This window comes from Rana temporaria, chromosome 2, assembly GCF_905171775.1.
Source record: "Rana temporaria chromosome 2, aRanTem1.1, whole genome shotgun sequence".
In the NCBI taxonomy this organism is placed as follows: Eukaryota; Metazoa; Chordata; class Amphibia; order Anura; family Ranidae; genus Rana; species Rana temporaria.
In genome coordinates, this window is record NC_053490.1 from 52,311,350 (window position 1) to 52,336,548 (window position 25,199).

The 25,199-nt window shown below is 43.4% G+C and overlaps 1 protein-coding gene across 1 annotated transcript in view; it reads left to right on the forward strand.

Annotated features, from left to right (window-relative positions):
* Nucleotides 1-25,199, forward strand: part of CNTN5 (contactin 5) — a 2,004,044-nt gene that overhangs the window by 1,071,724 nt on the left and 907,121 nt on the right. The window contains exon 5 of the mRNA XM_040340187.1: nt 19,119-19,251. Coding sequence (XP_040196121.1) covers nt 19,194-19,251 — 58 coding nt within the window. The 5' untranslated portion in view covers nt 19,119-19,193. The remainder of the gene's footprint in view (nt 1-19,118; nt 19,252-25,199) is intronic.

Here is a 25,199-nt window from a genome sequence, read left to right on the forward strand (position 1 = left end):
CATATCCCCCCCCCCCCAGCGTGTACTTGCCTCAATCCAAAGCATTGAGTGTAATTCCTGTCTGTTCTCTCTTCCCTCTGCTATCTGCATCAGTTACTTCTGGCAGGTTATCTTGACAACACAGCAGGTGATTGACACCCTCAGCTGTGCACGTTTCCCAGTGGGACTGTTTAGAGAGGGGCATGTCCTTTTCCTCCACTCAGGACTCAGATTACACTCAGCTCCCTGCTCTATGCTGTGCAGTGTGTGATGTCGGATATTCTCCCCCTGCCTGTTGGAGCAATGGCTTTTGATCTGTGTGTACTTCGGAAAACTGTAGAAAAGAGCGGGCTGCGGATAAACACGTACAAGTTGTAGGAGGATTTGTTTTATCTCTGTGTATCACCTGAGGCCAGTCACTTCACTGGGTATATGTAAGGGTTTACAACCACTGCCCAAAATCCTAATGGGGGAAGGGGCACAGATATATTAAAGCGGTTGTAAAACTAGTTACACCAGCCTATAAAAAGGCTTACCTGTGGGCACTGTAAATTTCTCCTAAACCTGCACGGTTAAGGAGATATTTACCATTTACGCTTGCGCCAACTTCATCCACGAATGCACACTGAAGAAACGGAAAAGAATGCCTCTAAGTGCAGTATGCAAAATTTAATAAAGTGCACAAAGGGTTAAAAGCACTTACAAGATCGTTGAGTGTTAAAAGACATGATAAAATCAGGAGTCCTCATCTGTGGCATGTGTCCATCCTCGGCACGGTGGTAGAGAGCAGTGTAGAGCTGTCCAGCAGCTGTAAAGTGTTCTCGTACATGTTGGAGAGAGAAGGCAGCAGGGAAGCCTGTTTTCCAGGTTCACTGTGGGACACACAAGGCTGATGGTGTCAGTGGGGAAGAAAGGGGTGGTAACGCATTTTGGAGCATGTGCGGCTCCTTTGTCTACACTGCTCTCTACCACCGTGCCGAGGATGGACACACGCCACAGATGCGGCTTCTGCATGCGTGGGAGTGATGTCATCGTGGCTCTGGCCAATCATAGCCACATAAATAACTTATCGCCGGTCACAGCAGTGTGCGGGGCCGCTGCAACAGCTTTGATTTAAGGTATTTCATAATGAGCTAACATGCGATGCATACTAGCTCATTATGCCTTTGCCTTACAGAGGGGTTTTTTTCTAATTTTTTGTTTGTTTTTGGGGTTTACAAACACTTGGAAGCCTCGTACACACGACGGAGGAACTCGACGGACGAAACACATAGTTTTCCTCGTCGAGTTCCTTGTTAGGCTGTCGAGAAACTCGACAAGGCAAGTTTCTCCATTCCCGTCGAAGAATGCTCTCTTTTTGGCTCGACGGGATCCTCAACAGTTTCCTCGTCGAAAAATGTACACACGACCGGTTTCCTCAGCAAAAAAAAAATCCCAGCAAGTTTCTTACATTTTTTTTCCATTACATATTAGCGTTAGGGTAACCACATTTCCAAACCAGCATTCAGGGACACCCTCCTTCCCAAAAATCAGCTTGCGCTCCAACGAATCAAGGCACAATGATTGGATACAAGAGGCGGGATTTATGATTTCTCCAATCACAAGCAGGGGTCAGGATTTGGCTCCTCCAGACATTCCCAGCCAGGAGAAGTACTGTCAGTGAGTAAAGTAGTGATGTGGTGGCCTTTTTTGGGGGCATCAGATTGGCCCAGGGGGTGGCTGTGTCAGTTTCATTCCGGGACACTGTATTGTCCTGGAATAAAGGTACCCGGGACAGACCCACAAAATGCGGGACTGTGCCTGGCAATCCGGGACACGTGGTCACCCTAATTAGCGTATGTGTACTTGAATGAATGGATAGGTGAAAAAACCCACAAAAAGCCCCCAAAAAAATTTAAACTGCAGCCGCAACTGCGACTTTTTTCTGGTTTTTGGTTCCATAGACTTCAATGGATCAAAAACGTGTATTAAAAGACACAAAATGCACCTGGAATATGCAAACTGCAACCTGCATATGTGTGAACCAGGCCTTAAAAGCAAGCGGCATAGGTGTGAATGAAGCCTAACAACACATTTGCCAATAAGAAAAACCACCATAAAAAGCGCAAAACGCGAATCGTGTCAAAAACATGGTAAAATTGCATGTTCAAAAATGCAATAAGCACAGCAAAAAGCATGGTAGAATTATTCAAAACCAACATGCATAGATGTGAATCGAGCCTGAGTAGGCATTCCTGAAATGGGAACTAGACATGTGCACATAAAAAAAAATTGTGTTTTTTTTGTTCTGTTTCGTATCGTTCCGTAGGTTCGTTTCCGTTTGTTTTTCGTAAGACGCACATTTTCCTGTTCGTTCCCGTTCGTTTTTCGTACGACGCAATTTTTTCGTATTCCGATCGTTTCGTATTTTGGTTACCGTTTTATTTTCGTACATGCGGGATGGTTCGTTATTCTGTTTAATTCATGTTCGTTACTTGTTAGACAATAATTTTCGTGAATTTTCTTCATTTTGTACTTTCGTAAATATATTGCGGGATTCGCGGCACTTTCAACACGCGGCTCATCCATATTAACTATTGTTAAGCCCCATACACTTGGTCAGACTTTTTTAACAACAAACATAAAAACGATCGTTTTACCGAACGTTCGTTCGTTTTTAAACTCCATCAGAAAACCATTTTTTGGTTCCAGGTTCAAAAGTCTGGCCAACTGATCTCCCTTTAGACGAAAATCCACAGAAAAGTTTATTTGGCTTTACTGTACTACTGTACTCAGCACAAAAGAGAAGCTGCTTCACTACAGTAACTAACTACACTCACTGCCCATTCAAAAAAACAAAAATTACATCTATAACAAAAGATTTGCATTCTGTATTTTGAAACCAAATTACAAACAGAAAAAAATGAATTCAGAATACAGAATGCAAATGTTATAGATGTCATATGAACATACGAACAGAAAAAGGATTCAAACAAAATACAGAATGAAAATCTTTTGTTAGATGTCATATGAACATACGACTGAAAATCAAAAAACGAACAGAACAAGGATTCAAACAAAATACAGAATGCAAGTCTTTTGTTATAGATGTCATTTTCGTTCTTTTGCCGTTTTCGTTTTGTCGTATTTTCGTCGGATCGTTCGTTCGTATTTGCGGTTGTTCGTTATGCGGCTCATTCGTAATCCCGTCGTTTTCGTATTTTGGTGCTTTAATTTTTTCTTATGTACACATTATTCTGCGGGTAGGAAAATTAACATTTTCGTACAAAAATAACATTCGTACGAACGAGAATGCACATATCTAATGGGAACCAAAAAATAAATAAATGATTGATGTCCAATCATATCTAGGAAATGTAACAGCTCCTTTATCATATTGCATGTAGAGATATAATTTAGGTCACAATTGTAAACTTTTCCTAAACTTTTCCCAGTACAATTCTCTAATAATAATAATAATAATACTAATAATAATAACTGGCACTTTGTTCCTGACTTGAATTACGTGAATTATTGCGAAATGCCAAAAGGAAGGTTTACCTCCATAAACCCTCCATAGCACAGAAGTCTAATGCAATCACATCTGTACAACATATGCTTTTCCATGACTTGTCTGGTGGCATGAGTGTCCTTTTAAAATGTCATAAGTTGTTTAAAGGATGACTCACCAGACGGCAGATAATTACAAGGCAATGACATTTATTAGTTTATAATATAGTGATGGATTCATTCACTGCTTAGATGACATATGAAAGATGACACTCTCCAATGTTTGCTGGCGGAGAACATTGCCTTTGTTTAGAGCTTGTGTTGTAAGATTGGAAACTATAATTTAATAGGGTCAGACATGGGATATCGATAGTGTGCAACATCAAGAGTCTGTATCTCATAAGTAGAAGGTATGCATGTGAATTGATGGGGCTTTTACGTTGCCATTCAGAAAAAGAAAATCAGATGAAAGAAATATTCATTCCAGGTTTTTTAGGTGGAGGTGTCTAAAATTTTTTTTTTCCCTACTCATCTTTTCTGACTGTTTTTCCACTAGTTTAGCATTTGGCTAGGGTCAGTGTCACTGCTGGTAGCACGAGGCGATACTTGGACCCTATAAAGGTTACATAGGCAGTCCAACTCCTCTAGAATGGCACATCAATAGGTGTCATTGCCAGAAGGTTTGCCTCGTCTCCCAGCACAATCTCAAGAGCATGGAGGAGATTCCAGGAGACAGGCAGTTACTCTGAGAGCTGGACAGAGCCGTAGAAGGTCCTTAACCCATCAGCAGGACCAGTATCTGCTCCTTTGTGCAAGGAGGAACAGGATGAGCACTGCCAGAGCCCTACAAAGTGACCTCCAGCAGGCCACTGGTGTTAATGTCTCTGACCAAACAATCAGAAACAGACTTCTAGTGTGCTCTGTGCTCACTGCCGGACACTGTGGAGCTCGATTGGCATTTTCCATTTAACATATGAGCAGGTTCACCCTGAGCATATGTGACAGACGTGAAAGGGTCTGGAGAAGCCACGGAGAACTTTATGCTGTCTGTAACATCGTTCAGCATGACCGGTTTGGTGGTGGGTCAGTGATGGTCTGAGGAGGCATATCCATGGAGGGACGCACAGACCTCTACAGGCTACACAATGACACCCTGACTGCCATTAGTTATCGGGATGAAATCCTTGGACTCATTGTCAGACCCTACACTGGTGCAGTGGGTCCTGGGTTCCTCCTGGGGCACGGCAATGCCCGGCCTAATGTGGCGAGAGCATGCAACTAGTTCCTGGAGGATGAAGACATTGATATCATTGAATGGCCCCCATGCTCACCTTACCTAAATCCAAAAGAACACCTCTGGGACATTATGTTTCAGTCCATCCGGTGCTTCCAGGTTGCACCTCAGTCTGTTCAGGAGCTCAGTGATGCTCTGGTCCAGAACTGGGAGGAAATACCCCAGGACACCATCCGTTGTCTCATTAGGAGCATGCTCGGATGTTGTTAGGTATGCATACAAGCACTTGGGGGCTATACAAACTACTGAGGACAATTTTGAGTTGTTGCAATGAAATTTCAGCAAAATGGACTAGCTTGCTGCATAATTTTGTCACTTTGATTTTCGGGGTGTCTTTGAATTCAGCCCTCTGTAGGTGGATCATTTTCATTTCCATCAAATGATGTGCCATCCTTTCATTCCTAACACATTACCCAGTCTATATCAGAATAGATATCCAGCATGAGATTTTCGCCCAATGAGCTCTGATATGTTTTCAAAGTTTTAGAATAAACATCAATATAAACATCAATATAGATAAATAAATGGTGTTATTCACATACACATCTTTTTCAGATTATACCATCTACAATACACCTCTACCATACATATACATAGCATTACAGCAAAGAGTTACACATAACATTTAGTAAGAACACAGATTGTATACAGATGGTATAGAATTCTTCAATGTGTTTCTCTTTTAGGTGTCATTGGGAAGATGTACTACAAGGAAAAGATCTGTCATATGAACAATAAATATGTCAAAATAGTTACATGATTCATACAGGATACATTAAATATAAATTCCACAGATTATTAGTATTTACAATGCAATCACATTTCACACCCACCAAGCCGGGGGCTTATGAAATGCCACCAACAGTAAGCCAAGCATGGTCACCAATAAAAACCCAAGGGGTCCTTGCTAAACCACAGGGGGAAAAAACAAGGAACTGCACCAGCTCTAAAATTGTAGAAATAAATGTAAAAAATAAAAACTGCGGCAGCTATATGCCCCTTATAGTTGTAAAAAAAAGTTATACTTTTTCCTTCTGTTGTATTTGCTTATTAATTTGTGTATTTTGTTATTGTTATTGTACACACGATCATTTTTCGGCATGAAAAAAACTTTGTTTTTAAAAAATGCCATTTAAAATGATGGTGTGTGGGCTTCACATCATTTTTCGGCTTCTGAAAAACAACCAAATTTTTTTTCGAACATGCTGCATTTTTTAACAACGTTTTAAACGATGTAGTTTTTTGAGTTGTAAAAAATGATTGTGTGTAGGCTAAAACGACATTAAAAACCCTTGCATACTCAAAAGCAAGTTATGAGACGGGAGGGCTCGTTCTGGTAAAACTACCATTCGTAATGGAGTAAGCACATTCATCACGCTGTAACAGACAGAAAAGCGCGAATTGTCTTTTACTAACACGGAATCAGCTAAAGCAGCCCCAAAGGTGGCGTTATCCGCATGGAACTTCCCCTTTATAGTGCCGTCGTACGTGTTGTACGTCACCACGCTTTGCTAGAGCATTTTTTTTTAAGCGATGGTGTGTGGGCAACGTCGTTTTAATGATGAAGTTGGAAAAACTTTGTTTTTTCTATATGCCGAAAAACATCGTTTTTTTTTCATGCCAAAAAATGATCGTGTGTACGCGACCCTAGAGTTAGATAAAGTGGATCTAGTTAAAACTTTTCAAACCAAGGGCCAGTTTATTGTCCTTCAGACTTTAGGAGGGCAAGGTTGTGGCCAGCGGAGGCACAAAATGTCCTGGGCCCAACATCAGGGAGAATAAAAATGGCCTCAGGGTTGGTGGAGTAGTACCCCTATTAGTAAGAGGAATATTATCCCATCATTGGTATCAGTGGAAAAAAAAGTGCCCTGTTGTTGGTGTCAGTGGGAGGAACAGTGCCCCAAATCAATGGATTGGCTAGATAAAGGCTAGCAAAAGGCCACATCGGGGCGCAGTTTGGAGACCCCTGATCTAGTGCATGACAGTTAAAGGTCATGCCATGCTTCCCTGCCTCCTCCCCCCTCCCTGTCTTACAATCAGACATCATTTTTTTTATTTTTTTAACTAAGTAATTTATTTGAGCTGCAAAGCAGCACTTCTGCATTTTTTGCCTAGGTGAAAAAAAAGTTTTACTTCCTATTCCTTGCACCTGTGCAGAGGTGCCACAGGGCTGTGAAAACCGAGAGAGCTCTGCAGCATAGCTGGGCATGCACTGGTTTCCCCGACTATCTACACGTGCAGATTTCCTGCGCATGTGCAGACAGCTAACAGGGAAGACCCAATCCATCCCCATTCTTGCGCATGTGCTAAAAAACACTTGCAGATATGCTTGCAAGCTCTGTCAGGAACCTAACGCTACTTGCACCATCCAGGTTTTTTTCTTATATATTCTATGATCTGGAGCTGCCTGCCAAGGAACCAGGAACCCAGGATTATCCATTAGAACCCAGGTGTGGTTCATAAGCGTGCACAGACCAAGATTAGTTGCAAGGTCGCACGCTCCATTATCATAGGGGAACACCTGTGTGACTACACCTTGGCATGACTTTTGGATCACTCACTGGGTCGTGTGTTGTTGTATGAACTGTATTATACATCACCCTTGGATTGCTGCTACTGAATACATGCTCTAAAGCACTGTGGAATTTTTCATTCATTTTTTATCCACACTGAAGCACCTTAGAATGCTTTTATATGGACTTGTGTGACATTTTTAAGGATTGGACTGTTTACCACTATTATTTATTATGCATGTTTATGCACTTATGCACCTTAGTGTGATGCAATGTTTTTGATGTAATTTTTTTAATCATGCGATTTTTTTTGATGCAATTTATATTTTTATATTTACTTGTACTATTTGTTTGCACATATCTACATCACTTTCTGGACACATATCCCCCTTACTTTGTATAGTGTTGTGTGCACCATCATTTCATTAGCGCTGCGTTTTGTTTATTTGATTTAGTCTTTGGCACGATTTATGAGACGTATTTCATGCTAGCAGCTTTATTTCTATACCTTAGCTGATAGAAGTGGTGGCTCGCAGGATTGTTGCATTTTTATCTAACATTACCATGTTAGACATTTTCAAAGAAAAATGTTAGCCTATTGAAAGATTTACCCTTTACTCTTGCTCTGGTCATCACTTATAATTTTGGAATGTACCCTCATTTCCTATGTCAAAGACAATGATCACCAGGAGAAATAGGGGGTTGTCTCTCACCTAGAGTGCCATGTGGGTTCCCCCGGAGTGCCACAAGCACTGAATTGCCTTGGTGCTGGTGCGCCAGCTCCCAGGACCATGCCAAGCAATGGTGTTCTAGGGCCAGGATGCACAGTGTCATTTGTTGCTATGGTGGTGGCATCTCGCTTGCCAAACCATGGCAACACATGACTCTGATCTAAGACAGGTGGCATATAGGGCAGCCACTAGCATTCAAGAGAAGTCAGAAGTGCTCCTCTTACAGACCTCCCCCATCTCCCACCCTCTGCCACGCTGCTGGAGCTACAGTAAAAGGTAGGGCTCTGATGTGAAGAGAGCACTGTTTGATTGGGAAGTGCTGTGATGGTGGGGCCTGTGTAACTGGGGGGACTCTGTGATGATGGGACTGTGTGATTGGGGGTGGGGGGGCTCTGATGTGATGGAATTCTGTGGTGATGAGCAGACTCAGATGTGAATGGAAGCTTGTGAGTTTATAGGGGGGCTGTCATGTGATGGGGGGGTCATGTACAGGGGCAACTCTGATGTGATGTGGGGATCTCATGTATAGGGGACCTCTGATATATTGGGGGGGGGCTCTTATGCGATGGGGGACTGATGTAAATGGGGCCTCTGATGTATAGCTGCAACAATAATGTGATGGAGTGGAGCTCATGTTTAGGGACAACTCTGATGGAATGTGGGGTTGTCATGTATAGGGTGGCCTCTAAAGTATTGGGGGGCTCTGATGTGATAGGGGGCTGATGTATCGGGGGCCTTTGATGTATAGTTGCAACAATAATGCAATGGGCGACTCTGGAGTATAGAGGGGACCTCTGTCATGATGGAGGGTCTCTGATGTGAAGGGGGGGTTCTGATGTTAAGAGGGGGGTTCTGATGTGATGGGTGATCCGTGATGTGATGAAGGAACCTCTGATGTAAAGGGGGACTTCTGATGTGATGGGGGATCTCTGATGTGATGGTGGGCTTCTGATGGGAAGTTAATTTCATCAAGGCTGTTGAAACCAGGCTCAGGTTTATTTACCTTAGAATGGGGTTTCTCGAGATTTTGGATACTTTTTAATGGGTACGGCGACTAAAAAATAAATAAATGACATAGATATTGTTGGCTTGGCATCATCAAACACGACCACACCTCTATAGTAGGGGTACTCACCCTTTAAAATTATAATGCCATTTTTCCCATTTGGACAGTGTTTTAAACCAACTCTGAGGCCTCGTACACACAACCGAGTTACTCGTCGGGCGAAACACATCGTTTTCCTCGTCGAGTTCCTTGTTAGGCTCGTCAAGGAACTCGACAAGCTTGCTTTGTGTACACACTGTCAAGACAAAATCTCCTCGTTTTCAAACGCGGTGACATACAACACATACAACGGCAGGGGAAGTTCGATTCCACTGGCTAAACTCTTGGGGCTGGTTTTGCTAATCTCATGTGTTTGCGTGTTAAGTAAAAGTTTGTTAAGAGACGATTTGCACTTTTCAGTCTGTTACAGCATGAAAAATGTGTTATCTCCATTACAAATGCTACTTTTACTCCCGTCTCATACTTTATTCTGAGCAAGCGCAGGTTTCTTGGCATACACACGCTCGAGTTTCTCGTCGGAAACCAGCCCAACCAGGAACTCGACAAGCCAATTTGAGACTCCGTCGAGGAAATAGAGAACTTGCTGTCTTTTTGGCTCGTCGAGTTTCTCGACAGTTTCCTTGACGAAAATGTACACACGACCGGTTTCCTCGGCAAAAAAATTTCTCCCAGCAAGTTTCTTGATGGATTCTGCCAAGGAAACCGGTCGTGTGTACGAGGCCTTAGGATTCATTTCTGAAAAGTTATAGTTAGGCAGCTAGCATTTTCAGAAAAAGACCAGTAATGAGATCCACATTTCTATTATGACAGGTGTACTTTAATGCAATCTTAACAACTCGTGCCCAGTAATTTATAATTAGAACTTGGGGGAAAAAGTAGCACTGAAACATTACCTTATCCTGAAAATAGATTGTGTTGGCAGTCATGCACTTGTGGGTCGTTTCAGTCCCAGTTCAATGCTGGTTTTGTCTTCTGTAACAAAAATAAACTCATCCTATCCCTCACTGTTTCCAAAACCTGCATCACAAGCACAAAAGGGCCGCAGGTCATGTTCCTTGTACTTACTTTCATTCCCTTTAACTGTTCTCTATGCAAAATGTTCACAACTCGAACACACAACTGGGACAGAAGCTTCATTAAATTCCTGAGATAAGCGAAGTTCTATGTGTTATTAATAGATGGTCATTTACTGCAAATATCTAGAATGGTGCTTAATATCACAAGCCTTCTGCATGATAAATACGATGGGCTTTACTAATAACCACCGGTGCCATTTGTCTCTGATTAGGCGACCTCTAGTTTGCCATTGTTGATAAAAGTCGCCCCTGAGAATGATTATTGTTTAGGTGAAACATTCATCATAAAACTGATTAACTAGAAGCCATTATGTTATTTGCGAGCACCTTCTTCCAATGAACTTTTATCATCTTGGCCTTAATAGGCTTGAAATAAGATGCAAGCTATTAATAAGTGAATGAGAATACCATCTTCCCGCAGGATCAGCTAGCCAAAAAACAGATAACTCTGGGTGTTCAATCAGATTGTGTGGAATAAACTTGCAGGCATGTTAAATAGCCCGAGCACTTGGGCATTAATAATTAATTGAGTAATATATGGCTGTGAAGGTGGAGATGAGCCACTCTAAGCATAGTCATTGACTATTCAATCGTTAGCTATTTATCATTGTGAACTGGGTTATATATTAGCACAGCCATTCACGGGAAAACAAGGTTTGGGTTTGTTTTACCTGCTAAGAAAATAAATAGTCTGTATTGCTGTTGGTTAATTGTATGTAGAATAAGGCAACTTGGGCATAATGGTTCATAGTAGAGAAGAAAAATATTTGGGGCCAGATTCTCAAAAGAGATACGCCGGCGTATCGCCTGATACGCCGTCGTATCTCTGAGTCTGCCTGTCGTATCTATGCGCCTGATTCATAGAATCAGTTATGCATAGATAACCATTAGATCCGACAGGCGTAAGGCTCTTACGCTGTCGGATCTTAAATGCAATTTTTTTTTTCGCCGCTAGGTGTCGCCGACGACGTTTTCCCGATCGAGTATGCAAATTAGCAAAATACGCGAATTCCCGAACGTACGCCCGACCGACGCAGTGAAGTTACGGCGTTTACGTAAGATTTGCGACGCGTAAAGTTGTCCCTGGGTATATGAGGCGCAGTCAATGTTAAGTATGGCCGTCGTTCCTGCGTCGAAATTTGAAAATTTACGTTGTTTGAGTAAGTCGTCCGTGAATGGCGCTGGACGCCTTTTATGTTAACGTCGGAACCAATGACGTCCTTGCGACGTCATTTAGCGCAATGCACGTCGGGAAATTTTAGGGACGGCGCATGCGCAGTACATTCGGCGCGGGAACGCGCCTAATTTAAATGATCCACGCCTCCTTCCCGGATCATTTGAATTAGGCGGGCTTGCGCCAGAGGATTTACACTACGTCGCCGCAACTTTACAGGCAAGTGCTTTGTGAATCAAGCACTTGCCCCTAAAACTTGCGGCGGCGTATCGTAAATGACATACGTTCCGCTGCCGCAAAGATGCGGCGATCTACAATAATCTGGCCCAGTGTGTCCTGTGGTTAGTTTTTATTGAAGGTTTGTTCAATGGTTAAAGTGTAACTACAGCCAAAACTTTCCATTTTTGGATAGATCAAGGAAGGGTTAGCATCTCTGTTGGATCTTGTTGTCTATGTCCCTATTTTGTAGATTGGGTAGACAGAAATAAATGGAAAATCTCTCCAGCAGGGGCAAAAATATAAAAATGGTGGCTTAGTGGTTAGCACATCTGCCTTACAGCATTGGAGTCCTTGTTTTGAGTCTCAGACAGAACGCTGCCTACATGGAATTTGCATGTTCTGCTTGTGTGGGTTTTCACTCTACTCCGGTTTCCTCCCAGTACTCTGCTTTCCTCCCACACTCCAAAGACATGCTGGTAGATGTAGTTGCCTCTTTTCTAAATTAGCCCTAGTTTGTAAGCCAAGGATCTTTTTGCAAGCTCCTTGAGGGTGTTATGCAAATTGTCAGTGCTATAAAAATACTTTAAATAAAAAAATGTAATAAGTGAAGACGTAAAGAATGGTAAGACCAGGGCTGCTCAATGTATTTGATAGAGGCCAAAGCGCTACACATAGTACTTTCATATTGTCTATGCAATGCTAATGAAAGTTATCTGAGCCTGAAGAAATACTACTTTATAGGGTCAGAAACTACAGACATGTAACACAAAGTGGTCAAAGACTGCAAACAGTAATGCCACGCACACACGATCGGAAATTCAGACAAGAAAGCGTGGATTTTTTTCAGATGGAATTTTGCCTCAAACTTGTGTTGAATACATACGGTCACACCAAATTCCGACCGTCAAGAACGTGGTGACGTACAACACTACGACGAGCCGCGAAAAATGAAGTTCAATGCTTCCGAGCATGCGTTGACTTGATTCCGAGCATGCGTAGGATTTTTCTCCGTCGTAATTGCATACAGGCGATTGTAATTTCCGACAAGAACTTTTCCCGTTGAAAAATTTGAGAACCAGCTCTCAAATTTTTCTTGGCGGAAACTCCGACAGAAAAATTCAGTTGGAGCCTACACACGACCAAAAGCTCACATCGGACTTTTCCTGTCAGAATTTCTGATCGTGTGTACGCAGCATAAAAGTGGTTTATGGGTTAGTTCACCTTTTTAGAAAATAAATAAATAAAGGGGTAGATTCAGCAAGCAATTACGCCTGCGTATCCATAGATACACAGCGTAATTGCTAAGTAGCGCCGGCGTATCTACTTTCTGTATTCAGAAAGCTCGATACGCCGACTGTAGCCTAAGATACGACTGGCATAAGGCTCTTATGCCGTCGTATCTTAGGGTGCATTCTGACGCTGGCCGCTAGGTGGCGTTCCCGTAGTTGTCAGCGTAGAGTATGCAAATTGCATACTCTTGCCGATTCACAAACGTACGCGCGCCCGGCGGTCGTGTTTTACGTCGTTTGCGTTCGTCGCTTTTGTCGTGAGGCTGCTCCTGCTATTAGGAGGCGCAGCCAATGGTAAGTATGGACGTCGTTCCCGCGTCGCGATTTTCAAAATTTACGTTGTTTGCGTAAGTGGATCGTGAATGGCGCTGGACGCCATTTACGTTCACGTCGAAGCAAATGGCGTCCTTGCGACGTCATTTACCGCAATGCACATCGGGAAATTTTCCCGACGGAGCATGCGCAGTACGTTCGGCGCGGGAACGCGCCTAATTTAAAAGATCCACGCCCCCCTACGGGATCATTTAAATTACGCGCGCTTACGCCGGCCCCTTTTACGATACGCCGCCGCAAATTACGGAGCAAATGCTTCGTGAATGAAGCGTAGCTCCAGTAATTTATGGAGGCGTAGCGTAAAAACGATACGCTGCGCCGCCGTATCAGTGCGCGCCCCTACCTGAATCTGGGCCAAAGTGTTTAGAGGGTGTAACCTTTTGGGACCTATGTATCATGTATGGTGGGAATGTCCTAGAATTTGAAGCTTTTGAAATGGTATCTTTGCTCTGTTGCACAGTTACCGGTGTGTCGCTTCCACAAACACCCCAAATTGCCCTTCTGAATGTCCCGGTTGAGTGTATATCTAATAGTTTACCATGCTTGATGTTTTTCATCTCATTGGGTGCTAAAATTACTATTGCTAATCTTGGAAACGACCCTCTATATCTCTCACGCAGGCAAAGAAAAAAATGATGTGGATAATGTTACAATGTCCTGCAAGATACTGTTAAGAAGTTTGAAAATACATGGGAACTCTGGGCACAATACCAGCATATTTCCTCTGTGCCTTAAAGAGAAGGTCCGCCCACCCCTGCAAAAATTAAAAACCAGCAGCTACACATACTGCTGGCCCGGCGGCGGGGGAAAGAGGAGGGAGCCGAGCTGCTGGTGTAATTCGACGTAGCCCGGACTCATTTAATATATATATTGAAAGTAAAAAAATAAATTAGAAAAGTGAACACCTAACACCCTCCCACTCTCATTAGTCCCCTGTTGCACTTACCTATGTGAGCGATGCAGTTTCATCTTCCACGCAGCCCAGTGCAGAGTTCAAAATCTGCATGGTTCTTCCTCTTCTTTTCCTAGGGACACCAGGATTAATCAGAGCAGTTCTGATTGGTCGGCGCTGACACATCAGAACCATTTTAATCAATCCTGGCGTCCCTACGAAAAGAAGCAGAAGAACAGTGTGGTTTTTGAACCCCAGGAGCTTTGCACTGGGCTGCATGGATGGTAAAACTGTCTCACCCGTGGAGGTAAGTGCAATGGGAACCTGGGTGGTGGGGTGTGTAGGATGTTAGTTTATCTCTCCATTTTTTGGAAAAAAAATTATAGCTACAAAGGGTGGGCCAACTCAATATAGACTCCTACGGATTAAACTGGGATGCCATGTTCATGAGCGTGTAAAAGCAGGTGTCCCAATACTTTTGGTAATATAGTGTAAATAAAAAAAAATATATATATATATATATATATATATATATATATATATATATATATAAACTTAACTTTTTTGCAATTTTGCACAATTTCCCCTGCTGTAATTTTCTTTAAACCCTTTCTGCAACCACCTCCCGGCCCCTTAAAAGTTCTAAAAGCCGAGAGTCAGAGACGGCATTCAGGTCATGTGACTGCTGTGATTGGCTGTCACAGCAGCCACATGATCGGAAAGCTCCCAATCCGCGGGCCGCTGGTTGGGCACCCCTGATGTAAAGGCGGGTGTCCCAATACTTTTGACAATATAGTGTGTGTATATATACAGTACAGACCAAAAGTTTGGACACACCTTCTCATTCAAAGAGTTTTCTTTATTTTCATGACCATGAAAATTGTAGATTCATACTGAAGGCATCAAAACTATGAATGAACACATGTGGAATTATACATAACAAAAAAGTGTGAAACAACTGAAAATATATTTCATATTCTAGGTTCTTCAAAGTAGCCACCTTTTGCAGCAGACACATCTCTAGAACTGGTAAGAGGAGACTGTGTGAATCAGGCCTTCATGGTAGAATATCTGCTAGGAAACCACTGCTAAAGAAAGGCAACAAGCAGAAGAGACTTGTTTGGGCTAAAGAACACAAGGAATGGACATTAGACCAGTGGAAATCTGTGCTTTGGTCTGATGAGTCCAAACTTGAGATCTTTGGTTCCAACCCCCGTGTCTTTGTGCGACTCAGAAAAGGTGAACGGATGGACTCTACATGCCTGGTTCCCACCGTGAAGCATGGAGGAGGAGGTGTGATGGTGTGGGTGTGCTTTTCTGGTGACAGTGTTGGGGATTTAATCAAAATTGAAGGCATACTGAACCAGCATGGCTACCACAGCATCTTGCAGCGGCATGCTATTCCATCCGGTTTGCGTTTAGTTGGACCATCATTTATTTTTCAACAGGACAATGACCCCAAACACACCTCCAGGCTGTGTAAGGGCTATTTGACCAAGAAGGAGAGTGATGGGGTGCTGTGCCAGGTGACTACCTCTTGAAGCTCATCAAGAGAATGCCAAGAGTGTGCCAAGCAGTAATTAAAGCAAAAGGTGGCTACTTTGAAGAACCTAGAATATGAAATATATTTTCAGTTGTTTCCCACTTTTTTGTTATGTATAATTCCACATGTGTTCATTCATAGTTTTGATGCCTTCAGTGTGAATCTACAATTTTCATAGTCATGAAAATAAAGAAAACTCTTTGAATGAGAAGGTGTGTCCAAACTTTTGGTCTGTACTGTATATATAATTTCATGCTAGGTCCTCTTTAATACTTTGGGCCATTGGTTCTTTTTGCCACCCTAAGGTCTCGTACACACGACAGAGTTTCTCGGCAGAATTCGGCGAGAAACTCGGTCAGAGCCGGATTCTGCCGAGAAACTCTGTCGTGTGTACACTTTCGGCCCGATGGAGCCGCCGAGGAACTCGTCGAGAAAATAGAGAACATGTTCTCTATTTTCTCGTTGTTCTATGGGAGCTCTCGGCCCGCCGAGCTCCTCGGCGGCTTCAGGGCTGAACTGGCCAAGGAACTCGATGTGTTTGGCACGTCGAGTTCCTCGGCCGTGTGTACGAGGCCTCAGATTAACCAGCACTGAGGCTGTATTATGCTTTCCTTCCCTTCTCCATAAGCATCCAAATGCAGGCTTAGAAATTCCTAGAAGACGCATCTTAAAGACGTCAGTTTGTGTCTTCATTTATCTCCTCTTTAATAACTATGGTGACCTTAAGGCTGAAGAGAATCTGCCTGCAAATAGTTCAATGTGCAGAAGACAACTTTGTGCGTAGGAAGAAACTTATATTCAGTAAATACAGCTTTGACAGCTTCCCTAAAATTTCTTTACGCTTCTAGATTTAATTAAAACACAACAAATATGTGAAAATGCCATTTGCTTCAAAAATATGTCAAAATGTCATTTCAAATATCTATTTATTACAGGTATTTATATAGCACTGGCAATTTGCACAGAACTTTAACATACTTTACATTCACATCATTCCCTGTTCTCAAGGAGCTTACAACATAAGGTCCTTATCTCACATGCAAACAAGGGCCAATTAACCTATCAACATAGGGCTGGAAAGTACGCCTGTACCTTTCTGCTGGCACAAAAAACACAAGGATATTGTGCACCGCCCAGTGTGCATGAGGCCAATATCAGCTGTCAGACTGGCACCCTCACTCATATTTTACTAATCCATCATCCTTTCTTTGCATTGTCCAGTATTTTCTCCTATTATCACCAGCATTGAAGCCCTGATGAATGGGGGAGTTGTGAGCCCCTGAAATGTGTTGGATTTACTTACTATATTGGGAATATCATACACTCGTGGCACTCTCATCCTTTTCAGTTTCTTTGGACGGCTGCAAGGATCCATAGGGATACCCCATATGGTAAAGGGCTGCCTCTTATCCACTTGCCGACTGAGGGGAGATGGACAGGAAGGCGATCAATGCAAGCAACACAGTGGGTGACGGACGACGGACCGCAATCGTCACAAGCACCCCCCTGGCGTGAGCTAGGCGAGAAGGTGGCGGCAATCCACCGCCACGCCTCCTCCTCCACGTGAGGTAGATCTTACCATAGGAGGCAGTGGAAAGGAAGAGCCGGGCCGTTGCTTCTCCTCCCGATTGAACAGGAAGTGTGTCATGACACCCCATTGGTCAGGAAGCCCAATAGCTGACTGGCCGAGAGGAGAATCAGGAAGACAGTAGTAAATATTAAGAGCCTCAGGCTCTAATCGTGTGCTAAAAAAAAAATTGTAATTCATTCGTCCGGCGCCCTGCATGTAGATTCCAGGCACATGGATTGGGGGAGGGGCACCCCTTATGGATGGGCCGCTACAGGTATTGAAGTGTTAATGGGGCAAAGCATGTGGGGCGTAACCTCAACCCGGACACAGTAAGAAAAATACCTGGCAATGGGCCCTCATGCACTGCAATGGTTAAAGTGATTCTAAATGTTCAATATATATTTTTTTAAATACGCCTGTGATGCTTGCTTTGTGTAATATTTTTGCACAAAAGCAGCCCATAAACAGCATTCAATGTTAAAGTGAGAGCAATAATTCTAGTGATAGACCCCTCTGTAGCTCAAACAATATAACCTGTAAACATTTTCAAAACATTGCCTATGGGTATTTTGGTGCCATTCCACGAGCATGTGGAATTTTGAAGCGTGACATGTTAGTTATCTATTTACTCAGCGTAACATCATCTTTCATATTATGCAAAAAAATTGGGCTAACTTTACTGTTTTTTTATGCATTTCACAAAAAACAAACACGTTTAAAAAATTGCTGTGCAAATACCGTGCGAGATAAAAGGTTTGCCAACCGCCATTTTATTCTCTAGGGTCTCTGTTAAAAAATATGGAGCCGATCCACGTACAGCGGCGCTTCTCTCCGCCGGGCGTAGCGTATCTAAGATACACTACGCCGCCGTAACTTCCTTTTTTTTTTCAAATCCACAAAGAATCCGCGCAGTAAGTTACGGCGGCGTAGTGTATCTTTGGCGGCGTAATGACGCGGCATTCAAATCTCTGTGGTGGGGGCGTGTTTTATTTAAATATGTCGTGACCCGGCGTAAACAGAGTTTTTTTTAACTGCGCATGCTCCGTCCGTGGGGGTATCCCAGTGCGCATGCTCGAAATTAACCCGGAACAAGCCAATGCTCACGACGGTGACGTCATTCTACGCAAATCCCTATTCGCAAACGACTTACGCAAACGACGTTAAAATTTCAAAATGCGAGGCGGGAACGATGGCCATACTTAACATTGAGTACGCCTCATAACAGTAGCTTTAACTATACGCCGGAAAAAGTCGTACGCAAACGACGAAAAAAAAATGCGCCGGCCGGACGTACGTTCGTGGATCGCCGTAACTAGCTAATTTGCATACTCGACGCAGAATTCGACGGAAACGCCACCTAGCAGGCGCCGAAAAATTGCATCTTAGATCCGACGGCGTAGTAAGACGTACGCCTGTCGGATCCACCCGAGATGCCGTCGTATCTTGTTTTGAAGATACAAAACAAAGATACGACACGGAAAATTTAAAATTACGCCGGCGTAATTCTTTTGTGGATCTGCCCCTATATATATAATGTTGTGTAATTTTCTAGCAAAAAAATGATTTTTATATGTAGGAGAGAAATGTCAGAATTGGCCTGGTAGGCAAGTGGTTAAGCCCCATAGGCCATTTCTGGCATGTCGTCAATCACGTATTTGTATTACTAAACCTAGTCAAGTGTCCATTCCTATCGTACCGGCATAGAGGGCACACAATATTAATATCCTTTACAAATGTTCACAGGTAATAAACTTCAGTGGTTCTCCGGCTCTTTATTCACGTCTCTCATTTCCACGTGTCAGCTCGCATTTGTCGTTAAGTGCTTATAGTATCAGGCTTTTAATTGCTTTAGGGCCCTGCACTGTCCGTTGATTTGCCTATCATATTATTGCCAGATGTGCTTCTTGTATTTCATTCTCCCTAACCGAGACCTCTCTCCTGTCTCAACAGGCTGAGCCTTAATGAAGGAACGTCAAAACTGCTAACAATCACACAAACAGGGACTCCAGACCCTAGTGACCAAGGATGGCGTTGCCATGGAAACTCTTTTTCTCTCTGTCAGTCATGGTGGGGTGTCTATCAGGTAAAAACAACGGTTCTAAACTATTTTCCTTGCATGTCGAAAGGTGATAAACTATGCAAAGTTTTTTTTTTTCTTCTTTAGCTCGGGAATGGTGGATCTGCATTTGATTTTTATATTTAATTCATTCATTTAAATTGTCTACCTTGATGGGTTATTTGTCTCCTTGTTTGAGGTTGTGTTTTATCTGTTATTCTGTTATATAAACAGCCATGGAATTATATGTAAATGAAGGTTGAGACTTCAAATGTAGTCTCGTGTTTTTATTTTATAATTTTATACGATAGTCTTGTGATGATTTGTGACTGATTATGCTTATATATGCCTTAATGCCCCACTCCAGGCTGCTGTTATATTTACCCCTGCAATGCTCATTTGGCTGGGGGGGAAGGAATCGGTACAAATACTTTCCCTGTGTTTTTTTTTTTTTTTTTTTTATATATATACCGTACATTTCCTTTAACAACCAGCTATAAACAGGTTAAAAAAAAACGCAAACCGCAAATCCTGACAGAATCGCGGTAAAACGCGGTACTTGTGTTTTGGATGCGGGTCCATTGAATTCTATTACATGCAAAACGCTGCTTTTTGCAGGAAAAAAAGTCCCTGACCCTTTCAAAAAACACAGAGGCACAAAAAAGCATTAATGTGAACATGTTCCATAGGAAACCATGTTAAAAAATTCCCTGCATTTACCGTATTTATCGGCGTATACCGCGCACTATTTTGCCCTGAAAATCAGGGCAAAATCGTGGGTGCGCGGTATACGCCGATACCCGCTTTCCCGCCAAGAGTTTGAATACTGCGCCGGCATATACCGAGCGCAGTACACTCGTGTATCTTCGGGCAGTCTCGGCGCCTCTGAGCGTACAGGATGTCAGCGCGAGAGTTGCCGAACCTGCCCGACGATACACTAGTGTACTGCGCTCGGTATATGTTGGCGCAGTATTCAAACTCGGCGCGGGAAACTAGCGGGGAGGACGTGAGGACGCCGCAGAAGGACGCCGAACCCGACGAAGAGGACACCCGAAGCCGCAGACGGACGCCGGACCCGACGAAGAGGACACCCGAAGCCACAGACGGACGCTGGACCCGACGAGGCCGCCGATGGACGCCGCGCAAGACACCAAAACAGTAAGGAATTCGGGCAACTTTAGGGGTGCGCGGTATACGCGGGAGCGCGCAATACCCCGATAAATACGGTATGCAAAATGCAAAATGCATCAAAAAACGCATTAGTGTGAATGGAGCCTTATTCCCCCGCTCTCCCTTGATCACCATCCTGCTGGTCCTGCATTGTACGTGATGATGTCACAGAGCTGCACCTTTCTAACCACTTATCCCCTGGTGGATGTACTGGGATTGGAGCGGTTATGCCAGGATGATGCCTGTAGCTGCAGGCATCATCCCGGTATCAACATTTTCTGTAGGTAATGCTATTTAACCAGTTGTCGCCCGCCCACCGTCAAGTGGCGGTGGGGCGGCTCTCGTTCTGAGATATCGTCATATGGTGGCGTCCCAGAACGGGTGCTCTCACGTGCCCGCGCTGCGTTGCTAGGACATGGTGCAACCCCGATCTCTGTAAAGAGCCACGTCCGCGGCTCTTTAACCATGTGATCGGCTGTGTCCAATCACAACCGGTCACATGTAAACATGGAGATGCCGGTAATCGGCGCTCCTCACCTCACACTGACAGAGTGTGTGGCGGGGAGAGCCAATCAGTGGCATCTCCTTGCAGGGGGGACATCTACACATGTAATCAGGGCACTGATCATCAGTGCCCTAATTACAAAATAGCGCCAACGTGTCACAAATTAGTGCCCCATCATTGCAATTTTTTTTTTTTTTAAATAACAAACCCAGCAGTGATTAAATTCTACCAACAGAAAGCTCTATTTCTGTGAAGAAAATTATAAAAAAAATTATTTGGGTACAGTGTTGCTTGACCACGCAATTGTCATTCAAAGTGCGACAGAGCTGAAAGCTGAAAAATGGCCTAGGCAGGAATAAGTGCCCTGTAGGCCAGTGGTTAAAGCGGAACTTCAGTCAGTTTTTCAACTTTCCATCTATTACATCTTCTGCCCTTGTGTTTTAACTTTGGATAGTAAAATATTTTTTTCCTGCTAGTAAATACCTTATACAGCCCACTTCCCGTTTCTTGTCTAGTAAAAAGCCTGGGCTTATGACATCATACACAGCTCTCTCTCACACTCTTGTGAGAGTTCGCCAGGAAGGGAGGGGGGATGAGTCACAAGAGGGCCCATGAGAGCTGCAGAGCTGGAGGTGTGCCTCTGTGTGTCGGTGTAAATCCAGAAAGAGAACAGGCAGCAGTTCCAGCTGCCCACAGTTAAAATGGATACAGCCAGACTCAGTGGAGGGAGATTTCTGCAGCATATTTGGCAAGTGCAGAATCACAGTATATATAAAATAATATTCAAAGTGGTTGGAGGGAAGCTTCAGATTGGCAAAGATGTTTTTTTTTTTTTTTTTTACAAATTATGTGAGCAGACTGCAGTTCCTCTTTAATATACAAGTGATTTAAATGGCTATACATCCACTTGATCGCCGCTACAGGCGGCAGAATGGGATTTCCCCCTCCTCCCACCGCCACTGCCTTTACCTGGCTCCTTCGTCTGATCGGGGAGCCTAGTAATGATGTGACTGCTTCTGCGCATTCCCCAGGAAGAGTGGAAGGAAATTAAGTTTCCGCTCCTCTTCTGTGACCTCAGAAACCAGAAGCAATTTTGCCACTTCCAGTTTTGATTTGATGTTTACAAGCCCTTACTGGTACAAGCATCTGATCAAACCAATCTCAGATTCATCAGATGCTTTGGAGGCCAGAGGAGACATATGGAGTCTAATTTACCCCAGATCTCCTTATAAAGGGGATCTGTCATGACCCATGCTATGTCAAGGAATGTTGTTCATCCCTTGTAATAGCAATAAAGTTGATCAAAAAAAAATAAAAATTAAAAGGACAGTGTAAAAAAAGTTTTAAATTAAATAAATAATAATAATACATATTTTTTTTAAAGCTCCCCATCCCCAATGCTCACACTCAACTGCAAACTCATGCGTAAGTCCCAACACATATATGCTGTAAACGCCAGAGTGAGAGTAATAATTTTATCTCTAGACATTGGAGCAGATCCACATACATACGCTGCGCCCGGCGCAGATGTGAGATACGCTACACCGCTGTAACTTACTTGGCTTTGGTTTAAATCCTCAACAAATTTGCGCCGTAAGTTGCGGCGGCATAGTGTATGGCCCCGTACACACGATAGAATCCATCCGCTGAAAAATCCCAGCAAATGGGTTTCAGCGGATAGATCATATGGTGTGTACACTCCAGCGGATCTTTTTCTGCGGATATTTATCCCCTGGGATGGATTCCAGCAAATCGAATATTTGCTGACATGCCAAACAAATCTATCTGCTGGAATCCATCCCAACGGATGGATCCGCTGGTCTGTATAGACTCACCGGATCCATCCGTCCGAAGGGATCCCCCGCATGCGTTGTAATGATTAGACGCATGCATGGAATTCCTTATATGACAGCGTCGCGCATGTCGCCGCGTCATAATCGCGGCGACGGCGCGACACGTCATCGCCAGAGGATTTCGGCGCGGATTTCAATGCGATGGTGTGTACACTCCATCGCATGAAAATCCGCCGAAATCCTCGAGAGGATTTATCCGCGGAAACGGTCCGCTGGACCGTATTCGCGGATAAATTCTCTCGTGTGTATGGGGCCTATCTCTCGCGGCGTAAGGGCGCGGAATTCAAATTGGGCGGGTAGGGGGCGTGTTGCATTTAAATGAAGCGCGTCCCCGCGCCAAACGAACTGCGCCGTCCGTAAAAACTCCCAGGGTGCATTGCTCCAAATGACGCAAGGTCGCAAGGACGTCATTGTTTTCGACGTGAACGTAAATGGCGTCCAGCCCCATTCACGGACGACTTACGCAAACAACGTAAAAATGTCAAAATTAGACGCGGGGGGAAACGACGGCCATACCTAACATTGAGTACGCCACCATATAGCAGCTTTAACTATACGCCGGAAAAAGCCGAACGGAAACGACGTAAAAAAAATGCGACGGCCGCTCGTACGTTCGTGGATCGTCGGAAATAGCTAATTTGCATACTCGACGCGGAATACGACGGAAACGCCACCTAACGGCCACAGAAAAATTGCATCTAAGATCCGATGGCGTACGCCTGTCGGATCTAACACAGATGCCGTCGTATCTTGTTTTGTGGATACAAAACAAAGATACAACGCGCAAAATTTGAAATTACGCGGCGTATCAAGTGATACACCGGCGTAATTTCTTTGAGATCTGCCCCCTCTCTGTGTAACTCTAAACTGGTAACCTGTAAAGGCTTATAAAGTGTTGCCTATGGAGATTTTTATGTATCGTGGTTTGGTGCCATTCTACGGGCGTATTCAATTTTAAAGTGTGACATGTTAGGTATTTATTTATTCAGTGTAACACCATATTTTATATTTTACCAACACATTGGGTATTATATACTGTTTGTGTGCACTAGAATTAATTTAACTTATCCCCCCCCCCAAAATATATATATATATATATATATTATTTATATTATATATAATTTAATATATATATATATACTATATATTTATATAATGTTTGGGAGTTCTAAGTAATGTTCCAGCAAAAACTATTTAGATTTTTACATATACTATATTTTTACACATGTGAGAAGTGTGAAGCCACGTACACACTATCAGTCCATCGATGAGGACGAACTGATGGACCGTTTTCATCGGTTAAACCGAATGAAGCTGACTGATGGTTAAAAAAACGATTGTGTCAGAACGCGGGGGTGACGTAAAAACACAACGACGTGCTGAAAAAAACGAAGTTAATGCTTCCAAGCATGCGTCAACTTGATTCTAAACATGCGTGTTAAATTTAAAGCAAGTTGGCTTTTTTTTTAACCAATAGTTAAATAACCTATGGGGCCCACACACGATCGGTTTTGACACGATGAAAATGGTCCATCAGACCGTTGTCCTTGGTTAACCTATCGTGTGTACGAGGCCTAATGCCTCGTACACACGACCATTTTTCTCGACAGGAAAAAAAATTTAAAAATTTTCCCAACGTGATTTCTATACAGCCTGACTTGCATACACAGGTTCATGCAAAAAAAACATCCGACCAAAGCGCGGGTGGCGTACAACACGTACGACGGGACTATAAAGCGGAAGTTCCTTTCAAATGGCACCACCCTTTGGGCTGCTTTTGGGCTTCATACTTGATTCTGAGCATGCATGTTTTTTCCCCTCGTAAAGGAAAGCATACACACTACCATTTTTCGCGAAACACAACGAGAAAAAAGAGAGCTGGTTTAAAAAATGTTGTGGCCAGTATTTCGTCGAGACAACTGCTAGGAGCATACACACAACCGTTTTCACGACCAATATAAAAAATGGCAGTTTTCTCGTCGTGAAAAACGGTGGTGTGTACAAGGCTATGAATTGGCCTGGGAGCCAAGTGGTAGGAAGTGAAGAGATGAGCCTTCAGGGACCAGTGGTACAAAGAGGAGGAAGCCTTTGAAAGCGAGGAAAAATTAAGTATTTCACTGTATTCCTTACCCCCAAGCCAAATGACCATTTAACCCATGCATTGCCAAGGGAGCCCAACTGAATGGTTCAATTTAAACAGACCCCAGGGTGGGGCTTCATGAATACCATTTTTCTGTCAGTGAAAGTGTTGCTACTGTCCTCCCACTCAGTGCTCTGTGCTGTCATAGCTGAGTAACAGCAGAGTAATAGCACGGTAATAGCAGAGAAGGGGAGGGGCTTGTCTCTCCAGTTCTGTTACTCAAGACTAGTGCAACTGAGTCAATAACCTTTATTTTTGCTAAAGAAATAAGGAATAATTTGCTGACACCATGTTCGGTGCCGACATT